Genomic DNA, 12,411 nt, shown 5'->3' with positions numbered 1-12,411 from the left:
CTTGACTATAACATAATCAACTTTAGGGATATCCATGCTTGTTACCAGGACTCACGTAACTACACCTAAGTCCAACACTATGGAAATTGAGTTTCCTTGAGTTGAAATACGACAGGAAAAAATACATCTGAGTTTAATGGTTACAGCTTAACAATAACAGTAACTATAGCTCAGATATAGCTCTGGTCTATGGATATTTTCAGTTCTCAGAATTTTCATCAATATTTATCTAACAAATTAGCGAGCGAGTTTGGTTTTACGCTGCTTTTAGCAATATTCCAGCAACACCAGAGATGGGCTTCACACATTGTACTGATGTGGGGTCTAACAAATTAGAGATACTAGAACAATGTATGATCTTTGTGTAGAAGCCATATTGCTACCGTGAAATATATTTTTCAAGTTGAAAGATATGTTGCCAGAATGAAAATGAATCTATGAGCAAATGGCTACCATTACTTACAGCATGGACTGATGTGTCGTGATTCTTCATCATGTACATAATGTATGACCATTATGTAGAAATCTTTGAATGTACCTACTCATGTGAATAAAATAGTGAAATTACAGATACATGTAGTATATTTTCAAACAGAAAATGTGTAGATAAATCCCTGTTTCTCAAGTTTTCATAATACATATTGCAATAATTACATCCGTGTGCAACCTGTGCTTGATTATCAGAAAATCTACAACAAGAATATGTCATTAATGGTGACAATAGTCATTTATTTGATGTTCCATTAAAGAAAGAGTGCACTGGTATCATCTAGCTGCTAAATGGCAACATGGAATATTTGGAAAACATCAAAGGTGTAAACAGTTACTTCTCAAGTGGACAAAGATGGCAACAGAGACACAGCTACAAGTCCAGTGGTCTGGCTTGTTTTGAAAGTAATTCAGACCTGGATGATATGAACAATGGGCGTAATTAACATATGGCCCACTGCAACCTGGAGACAAAGAAGCAATTAGCTGTGACAGCTATACACAAGTCAAGTACATGCATAGACAAGTTGACAGCTCTCAACAGTTCAACCTGTAACATGAACTGACAATATACTTTCAACATGTTTTTCCTTCAGGTTTATGACTTTAAAATGAACATGTCTTTCACAGTTTTTTTTATAGATATTTCATAACTTGTTCTAAGCTAACTGATACAAAACCAATATTTATTATGGTTATAAATAACATCACTTTGTAAAAGAAAAAGATGTTCACATTGTAAAATATAACAACTTTTCCGTAAGAGTATATTTTTCTTTCTTTGAGTAAATAAGTGAACAGGTTAAGATTTTATGTCACATCAGCAATATTTCAGCCATATCGTGACTTTGAGTAAATGAAATCTAGATTGGTAAGCAATAAATGTTGTAAACAATATTGTAACAAGAAAACAAGTTCACATATAGATCTAGTGAAAAAAGAAACAAGTTATGCTAAATGTAATAAACTATAAACCAAGTCCCTAACAATAGTGTATTAGAGTTGAAAAATTTCTTTGGTCATTTCGAAACATCACCATTGAATATTACTTTAAGACTGTCTTGTGTTTTACAGTAAGTTGTGGACACAATTTTAAGAATTTCCAGGTTAGTTGTACTATATGTATTGCTTCATGAATGTCAGTTATTTATCTCACAAAACAGATTCTGTTCTAATGGTGAAAATTACTGACAAAACAGATTCTGTTCTAATGGTGAAAATTATGGGTGTTGCATGTCCACACAAACTCATCTTTACGCTACTTTGTAAAATGATATCCCAATGATTTATTTAGTACATAAGCTGGAGGTGGTTCAACACCAGAAACACAAATACAATATTTCTAAACATTTATTGCCATATCCCTTTATAACTCACTACTTCAAGAGAAACCAATAATATCTCCACAGACTAAACAAACGATGGAAATTTATATTACACAACCATGGTCAAAGAGTTTAAATAAGAACAAGCACGTGTTTGCATCATCTTTAATCCCCATTGAATCACACAGCCTAATTTACTTTAGGATTTACAGATTTCGATATCTCTCCTGTAGATAAATCTTACCATATATGTCTACAACAAAGAACCATACACAAGTTCTTAATCAAAAATTAAACACAAGTTGACTAATTACAGATAATGAGGTGACCCTTGTATGACATGTTTATTGCTCCATCATGCAGCTTGTTAACAAACCACATGGCCATCTTGGGGTACCACAAGGAGATTGTCTTTCTCCTATCCTATTACAGCTGCGTGCATAAAATACTTAGAATTAATGTGGATGTGATTTACTTACAGGCAATAAACATATTATGTCTTTTATTACATGTATTGTTTATTAAATATACTTAGAAATTCATTTTGTAATCATTGCAACTTATGTACAATTGCATGGCTATAAGAAAATAGAAATAACATTTTTATACAGTAACTATAATTTAGCTCCTGGTTTTATGTTAATACATTGCCTATATTTAATATTTCCTAATTACACAAAAATGCTGTACAATTATTTAAAAGCTTTTAATCAACAAACAAACATCCCTGAATCCACATTTATCATTATTCTTCAATCAATCACTACACTGCACATATCTTCGTCCGTGCTTTTTTTTTGGGTATGTTGATTTTGTGAATAACGTCAAATGTAAAAAAATGAATGAATAAAAAATTATTCTTCAATCAAGTAAATTAGCTTAATATTTCTCTTCATAACCGCTTTGTAGTTTGACCGACAAACAAGTCTTGTTAGATCTCTAACATAATTAATTGAACCATATTAATTTTCATTACTATGAATTAAAAAGGGAAAAGAAGCTGTTTCTTGTAATTATACATGTAATTTTCTTTGAAAAGATTATACAAGTATATTCATAACTGATTTTTATGATCAAGACTTTTTTGTAATAAAAACATGTTTAAACCAAATTCATTATTAATGGTTCTGGGACATATACTAGAGATCCACATTCATATGCATATCATTCAAAAGTACACATTTTGATCATAACTCCTGTCTTATGACCTGTTCATACTGTGTATATTCTTATGTTTATAAGGTGACCTTCAACCATTGAAAATAATTAATGGTAAACAGAATAATTTTTCTTTCTGTGTTCAATTATACATGATTTGATTCATGTTTTTGGGGATTTTTTTTCTGATTATTATTTTAATGTAGATAATGTAACCAGAACATATTCATCGAAGAAAACATTGGACATGAAAACATCCATAATAAAATGTTACATTTATAATTGACACTAAAATCTTCTTATTTGACATCCATACAAAAAAATTCCGGCTTTTCAAAAAATCAAAATGATAAACAAACAACCTAAATTACAGAATTCACTTGAAAATGTCACCAAACTCAGAAGTCCCTGTCAAATTACGACATCAACTGACATGAACCAATCAAAGACAAGACCCTATTCCATCAACCAACCAGAAGCAAGGAAATGAAAAAGGGGCGGTCCTAACTGTCAATTAAGGGACCTGTCACACCCAAGTCAATTGAGCATTACACATATAGGGGATTAAGCCTTGTTAAGCTATTGTTTTCAGGGGCTGGTTGAGTCGAAACAAGCAATGAGCAAATTGCCTTTTGTATAGCCAGTCTGTGTTATGAATGACCAGCCATTGTGATAGCAATTTGCAGCTATTGTTCCCTACTTGGTTGCATATGTCTAAGCAGATTGTGGAAGGCAGTGTTTGGCATTACTCAGGGTGCCATGGGAGTTGTATATAGGGGCCTGGATTTGGTTTTTTGGTCACACTTCCATCTGGCTCTCCAGCCAAACAGGACACAGAAGGAAAGGAACCAACTACAGGTAAGTGTAACAATTACAATTAAACATGAGTATATATTCATACACTGTACAGGTCTTTCAGTTGACATAAGTAGCCACCAGGACTTTAGCTGGGACTTTACTTCGCTTTTAGGAATCTGAAGGAAACATGTCTAAGAGAGTGTTACATTAACAGTAGGTAGGTCTTCTGACAGTTTCAACCACATACTTGAATAATTCCAGTGTTACATCTTTAAATGAAATTTAGACACTGGTATAAGTTAGGATTTTTTTATATGAATTGAATACTTTATTGCAACAGATGCAACATTTCTGTGTAACACTATTACTAGTGTTCTCATTTCTTTTCCCTGTTAAGTATTATTTGTAATGACTTAATGTGGAGTTACCTCCGCCCTTACCAAGTGGCCAGAACATTGGAATTCTTTCCTAACAGCTGAGTAGTATCTTTTGTAATCATCATTATATATCAGACTGTCAAGGTGTGCAAGGCACAATCTGCTGCAGATCCTGTCCATTCCTTGCATCTATCCTGGGATCTCCTTGGTGACAGGTTTCAGTTCTCCTGCACCAATTTGATGCCAGAGAGTAGACTTAAGGAACCATCAACATGAGCTTTAATGGAATGCTATGGCAGATGGGCCAACTGGTCACAGGAACATGAGTGTTGTTGGCCCCCGGGATCAGCTTGAGTGCCAGGTGTTGTGCCTGCACCAATTTGATGCCAGGAGACTGCCAACACTCCTACACGTCTTCATGTCATTGTCCAAACCGCCTCCCCACCTACATCACTCTACAGTCCCTGTTGAGCCTACCTACCTAGATGACCCCCCTGCCAAGCACCTGCTTCTTAGATTCTTGCCTATTCTCCATACTTCAAAGAGCTGGTCTACCTTCATGAACTGGTCTAGTTCCGAGCCTGTATCTACACTGTGCCAGTGAGACTTGCAACTAGCACTTGTAAATGCCGGGCTCAGGTCTAAGGCAAACACAATATTAACACAACATTTTATGGATAACACAATATTGCAATGAGCGAGCGGACACATGGGATATACGGTGATGGGGAAATCCTATCCAGAGCTACACATTTTGGTAGAATGACACCTAGGAAAATGTTGCATGTTATGTTACAATTTGTAATGGTTACACCTCCACCATGAGATGCAATACTGTCTTCATCTCATTCCCTGAGGGGGTACTTTGTCCAGGTGCATCAGGGACTCTCCCAAAGGTGGAACAATATTGTGACACAGCTGCCTGACTCCCTGGTATCTTATTGTGACAGGTAAATTACCTCCTGCACCAATTTGATGCCAGGTGAGACAAGGTGTGCAAATACGACCTTGAATGATGCAGACCTTTGTTCCTCTTAATTGGGGCAGATTAATTACACAATAGCCCAGGTGTTAATGACATGCCAGGGACACATGTATCTAGTTACTTAGTCGGCAGGGGGATGGTATTTCACTCAGGTGAGATCTTCAGGGTTAATTTTAGAGGCTGGTCATTTGATAATCTTCATTGACTGCTTCATGCTACAACAAATGTAATCTAGGGGAATTAACTTTGTTTTAGTAACAGGTCTCTTTCCAGGATGAGACAAATAATTTCATGATGTCATTCAAGTACATTTTATTGACATTTTATGGATAATAACTTGGATACAGATTCTTGTACAGTTGTCAAACAGGTATGTGGTATAAAATGTTATAAAAGCAGTTATAATATTATGTTTGTCAATGTATTGTCATGACTAAAAGTAAAATGCCTCATTTATGTAAGAAATTTCTGTATTTCTGGGTTAGTCACCTTAAATGGTATTCTTCTTAGCATGCAAGTTTCCAAGAATCTGCTTGTGCTGGTGATATTGCCAACTAGCACTTGCTGATGCTGGGGACATTGCCTGCCACGTCATCAAGGACGATGCCGTATCAGGGGGCAAGTTCCTGGGAACAATTTCGTGCTTACGTCATATCAAGTAGCACTTATTGTTGCTAGGGATCTGTCTTCTGAGAATCATCACATGCTGAAACATTTACATTCCTTCTTTCCATGTTTATTTGAGAAATAGCAACCAACACTCTCCAGGTCATCCCAGGTATTTGTGATGTGCTGGTTGATGACTACATTAGCACTTACGAATGCTGGGGAGAATCTGCAGAAAGTAACCACACGGACATTTTTATATATATATAAAGAACACTGGAGCTTTTAGTATGATATAGAAATTGTAGGATTTTATATATAATGATATTTTTATAATTTGTTTTTGCATGTATTTTTTTTACTAGTGTGATATTTGTGAGGTGAAATGGGTCGTACCTAAGAATATTCGCACATATGACATCCTGCATGCACGGCTATGTGTGGTTGCTTGTACTAGCCCAGGCTTAAGCTGGTTTTAAAGTGCTAGCCCACTTGAAATACCGTGCCGCAGTTAACATGAATACCTCACTCAGACACTATAGTCTTTGTTGTACCCATTAATGCTGAGTGCCACACAGGGACCTGACATTGAATGAAATATATGCCGCAGAAAATTGTTTTCAAAATCCCCACTGTCCACTTAAACAGCAGTCATCAGCATCAGTGGAGATGCTGTCCACTTGCCCAGTATATCCCTTGGATCTGTACAGTGCTGTTGTGAGATAGTTGATAGCACTTACATATGCTGGGAACATGCATGGGTCTATCCTACAATAAGATAATATGATAACTGAAATGTTCTGTTGATTAAGCAAGCCTCACTAACAACCACAATGAAGATCATTAAAATTGATTTGAATCACAAAAAGAATGACACTTCAATATGAAAATTCAATTGACAATCCGTACTGTATTGTGACAGTGGTACAGCCCTACTGCTGCTCAATACACCAGCTTCATGAAAATGTGCTTAATTGAGCCTACATATTCGAACATCATCAATACTTAGATGGTTACAGCATCACAAGACCCCTGCTGGTCCCCATGAAGTCATCATGATCATTGAACAGCAGGACCAGCTGTTATCTCCTCTCGTATTCCCAGGATTTGTACAGTGGTATTCTCAGACCATCAATAGCACTTACTTATGCTGGGGACATGTCGGTATAAATCAGCCTGCAAGCGGAGAAATTACACAAGGTGCTATTTGTTGTTTACCTGAATTATGACCAATACTTATCATCCTTCTTAGGTGAAATGAATTGTGGGATTGAGAAATCCTTTATTGCAATGGATGCAATGGATGCAACATTACGGTGTATATGCCAACATTGTGCTAACTGTTAAATAGATTGTTCACCTGATAAAAAAATATACTCATGTAAGAAGTTTGCCATACATAAATTCTTGCATTAGATAAATATTTGGCTATTTCTAACCAAAACCCAACTGGTTCCGGGCATAATAAGATGACCAAGATGCTGCAGACTCTCCCAGTGTATTCCCAGGATCTGTACAGTGGTATTGTCACATCACCAATAGCACTTACTTATGCTGGGGACATGTCAGGGACAATCAACCTGCTGAATGTACCTGTTGTATAACAGACTCTCCCAGTGTATTCCCAGGATCTGTACAGTGGTATTGTCACATCACCAATAGCACTTACCTATGCTGGGGACATGTCAGGGACAATCAACCTGCTGAATGTACCTGTTGTATAACAGACTCTCCCAGTGTATTCCCAGGATCTGTACAGTGGTATTGTCACATCACCAATAGCACTTACTTATGCTGGGGACATGTCAGGGACAATCAACCTGCTGAATGTACCTGTTGTATAACAGACTCTTCCAGTGTATTCCCAGGATCTGTACAGTGGTATTGTCACATCACCAATAGCACTTACTTATGCTGCTGGGACATGTCAGGGACAATCAACTTGCTGAATGTACCTGTTGTATAACAGACTCTCCCAGTGTATTCCCGGGATCTGTAGTGTATTCCCAGGATCTGTACAGTGGTACATGTCACATCACCAATGTAGCACTTACCAGTATGGATCTGGGGACATGTCAGGGACAATCAACAATCAACTGAATGTACCTGTTGTATAACAGACTCTCCCAGTGTATTCCCAGGATCTGTACAGTGGTATTGTCACATCACCAATAGCACTTACTTATGCTGGGGACATGTCAGGGACAATCAACCTGCTGAATGTACCTGTTGTATAACAGACTCTCCCAGTGTATTCCCAGGATCTGTACAGTGGTATTGTCACATCACCAATAGCACTTACTTATGCTGGGGACATGTCAGGGACAATCAACCTGCTGAATGTACCTGTTGTATAACAGACTCTCCCAGTGTATTCCCAGGATCTGTACAGTGGCATTGTCACATCACCAATAGCACTTACTTCTGCTGGGGACATGTCAGGGACAATCAACCTGCTGAATGTACCTGTTGTATAACAGACTCTTCCAGTGTATTCCCAGGATCTGTACAGTGGTATTGTCACATCACCAATAGCACTTACCTATGCTGGGGACATGTCAGGGACAATCAACATGCTGAATGTACCTGTTGTATAACAGACTCTCCCAGTGTATTCCCAGGATCTGTACAGTGGTATTGTCACATCACCAATAGCACTTACCTATGCTGGGGACATGTCAGGGACAATCAACCTGCTGAATGTACCTGTTGTATAACAGACTCTCCCAGTGTATTCCCAGGATCTGTACAGTGGTATTGTCACATCACCAATAGCACTTACCTATGCTGGGGACATGTCAGGGACAATCAACCTGCTGAATGTACCTGTTGTATAACAGACTCTCCCAGTGTATTCCCAGGATCTGTACAGTGGTATTGTCACATCACCAATAGCACTTACCTATGCTGGGGACATGTCAGGGACAATCAACTTGCTGAATGTACCTGTTGTATAACAGACTCTCCCAGTGTATTCCCAGGATCTGTACAGTGGTATTGTCACATCACCAATAGCACTTACTTATGCTGGGGACATGTCAGGGACAATCAACTTGCTGAATGTACCTGTTGTATAACAGACTCTCCCAGTTTATTCCCAGGATCTGTACAGTGGTATTGTCACATCACCAATAGCACTGACTTATGCTGGGGACATGTCAGGGACAATCAACCTGCTGAATGTACCTGTTGTATAATCATTGAAATTTAGCACAAGTTAGATTTTGGTCAGTCACCCACTTCATAGGTTACAAATGCAGGACAGCCTAGAAGGAACTGCATTTGGAAAGTTTGTTCATTTAGCAAGCTTGGGATTAACCTAAGGTTCTGGACACCTTCCCTGAATTATGAAGTATATTAAAGGTCTTATTTTGTGATAAATTCTACTGATCAAATCTCCATTCTGATATCAGCTTACATACCATATTTCATCTTTAGAACTTGCCCAGGGCTCCAGATAATTTTAACATCAGGAGTACGTACTAATTAATTTTTCAATATAGGAGTACTGGAGTACATCTGGAGTACTGAATGGAAAATAATGGCGTATCAGTAATCTTGTGTTTTGTTTTATATATGCACCACAACATTGCTGCTCTTGTGTAAACAGGTCAATAAAGAATCAAACAATACTTTTTCAGATAAATATGTCTGTAAGTGATTTTAAGACCATACACCATTGCTGTGGTGAGTATCTGCTACGCTTTCTAAATGTACGTTTTCCTACTGTATAGTGCATATTTTCTACCCGTATATACGCCGATACGGCCCTTATCTGGAGCCCTGTTGCCTACCCTGAATTGCCCCTTATAAGGGCTGCAATGAATATACTTTATCATGTTTATATCATGTAATGGAGGGTGTCATCGGTGCAATCTGATAAACTTGGTATCCAAATCTGAATACGCAAACAACTCCACACACGCCATACAAGTCCCAAAATGTCAACTTACATTGATGACATCGTTGCAAGTTTACAAGGGGTTTTCCATTGTGTGGGCGAACAAACATGGCTGCCCCCATGATCAAAATTGGTGATTCTGTAAGAATTGATGACAGGTACAGGAGTCGTCACTTTTTGGGTGCCATTACCAAAAAAATTTCCTCTAATACTTGTATTCTATACCAATAATATTAAAAATTGTAGCTGCCTATTACCAATTGTTTGTTTTCATGTTTTTCTATAATAGTGGATATTAAACATGAACTGCCTCCCTCACCAATTGTTTTTTATTCAGTTATACAACTCCGTTCAATGACATTCAGAATGGCATGTCAACATGCCTGGAGTTTGGGATCATTATCCGTAGTGTATACATTATTAATTTTCATTTTCAATGTACTTTTTAACAACTTTCTTTAGCTCAAACATGATGGAGTATCTTATTGAGAATGGCATGGATCAACATGGTGTCTGGAGTTGACAATGGATCAACAAAATTTATGTAGCTACCCCACAGGGATTAATTTTATTTTCAAGGTACTTTTTATATACAAGTGACTATAATAAGTTATCACTGAGTTTGCTACTAGCTGGCTTTGAATTATTTCATTTATTAGAGTATCTGTGATGATCATGATGCACAATACAATATCATTATTAATAATAACAAAAGTGTCTGGGATCCCATTTTGTTGTCCAAGACCCTGAAAGTTCAGTCCCAGGGACCCTCACATACAGGACCCTATGTAAATTCCTGTTTTCTGTATTACACCGACTCCCACAGTGGTCATACTGGTTCTACATTGTTAATATTTTATAAGGCTTCACTGCAGAAACATTACAGAAATTCAGTTCATATGGGGGTGGTTAGGGGGGCTTGCCAAAGGCTTACATAATACATAGTTTTTATTCCTAATACAGGATGTTGATGATACGGAAACACACAAGATAATTAAGCTCTATGTAATATGTTACATATCATTAACATTAACAAACTATTCTTTGACCATGTTGATAAGTGTTTATCATTGAACCATATTATTTTCAAATTAGATTATATATAAAAGGTATTATATTTCATTACCACTCAAGGTAAAAAATGTAATTTCAACAACAATTTTATGTGCTTTGTATTTGGACTTGATCCTTGTCTTGAAATTAATCATTATTTTGGATGCATATTATATTAGCGATCAGGTCAACGTGTCAGAGATTGTTTTTGAAATCCACACAAACAAGGTGTATTTGACGCTGTGTACGTGAAGGAAATGTGTAATAAACGATGTAGTAATGGCATCATGTTGAAGCATCTGCTAACGACCTCAAACTTTTGTTTTGCACATGAGAGCCTCCTCATTTATTCCAAGAGGACAGTTGTTAAAAATGCAGTCATGAGAATCAATGAAATCTTGTGTAACAAATCCTGTTCCATGGAAGTGACCTCCCTTTTCATAACTCAAACCATCTAATTCCTTGTATGAAATCACTTGAAATTGTTAGAAAGCACCTAGTCCTTTTCTTAGTCTTGCTGCTGGGTCTAGATGTTGGGCACACTGCAACACTTGCCATAAAGGCTCTCTTAGCTTTGTCGTGGAAAAACTAACGGATCGGTCCGTCCAGTGTTTTTTGGTTGTCAGGTCAGCAAATTTGTATATCACACTATACGGTGTCCAGTTGACTTTCCAATGTTTATTATGTTGTTTATTTAAATAATCAGCAAGAAAGCGGTTATTATAGTGGGAAAATAATCAGGGCTCACTCTTAGTCTTGCTTTACATGTTGCCACAGTACATTAGCAATTTTAAACTTATTTCCACCCCTCATACATTAACTTACGACTATCTTAGCGCTAAGAGAGCTTCCAAACCTAGGCCCAGGATGTTAAATGTTGTACCTGTAAGGGTTTTTGGAGTTCCCTGTAGTCTGTCTGGTGATGGAGTCCTTGAAGATCTGTCTGCGGTAGATCTTCTCCTCCACCGACCCACAAGTGATCATCCTGTAGATGACGACGTTCTTATTCTGGCCGATACGGAACACTCGGTCCACAGCCTGGGCATCTGTGGCAGGGTTCCAGCTGGGGTCGTCTGGGGATTGGTTGGAAGAAATGCAAATGTTATAGTTGGGATTACTTTTCTGAGTAAAGCCCATATTCTACCCATATTTGGGTACACTCTCGAGGTAAGGCACCGTATCTCATCAATCCCACTTACCAATAGACACAACGAAATTATGACTGGTAATGCAAATTTTAAAACTTATCCTATTGCACAAGAAGGTTAGCACTTCTCTCTTGCTTGATTAAGATTTAATAAAACTTTTAATCATGACAAAAACAAATGTAAATAATATTTGGCACTGAGTGTAACGACTTTAAAAGGGAGTTGTATCATTGTACAGGACGATTGATTGTACAGGAAATATTGTGAAAAGACTTGTATTATTTATGAAAACTTGTATTATTGTAAGGAGATTTGCATTATTGTAAGGACTCACAAATAACCACCCTGTCTGCTGAAGTCAGCGTCAGTCCCATGCCGCCAACCTGAAGATCAGAATCAATACTGTACATGCTAACATTTGGTCGTAATTCATCGAACAAATATGTCATTTCATCTGGAACATCATGCTCCCAGTTCTGGGGGCGTAAATATATCACTGTGTATCCAGTGTCAAAAAATTTCAACTGGAACCAAAGACAAACATATTGATACAACTAACAACTGAAGTGAT

General features: G+C 37.4%; 1 protein-coding gene across 1 annotated transcript in view; it reads right to left on the bottom strand.

Moving 5' to 3' along the window:
- LOC124266326 (DNA excision repair protein ERCC-6-like) overlaps window positions 1-12,411 on the bottom strand; it is a 68,739-nt gene that overhangs the window by 18,696 nt on the left and 37,632 nt on the right. Inside the window, 2 exon segments of the mRNA XM_046701132.1 lie at window positions 11,576-11,765; window positions 12,175-12,223. Of these exon segments, the coding sequence (XP_046557088.1) occupies window positions 11,576-11,765; window positions 12,175-12,223 (239 nt within the window).

The sequence above is a fragment of the Haliotis rubra genome, unplaced genomic scaffold (assembly GCF_003918875.1).
Source record: "Haliotis rubra isolate DU_JTF1 unplaced genomic scaffold, ASM391887v1 Scf100, whole genome shotgun sequence".
In the NCBI taxonomy this organism is placed as follows: Eukaryota; Metazoa; Mollusca; class Gastropoda; order Lepetellida; family Haliotidae; genus Haliotis; species Haliotis rubra.
Note: the sequence above shows the minus strand (reverse complement) of the source record. Positions and strands in the feature narration are given on the sequence as shown.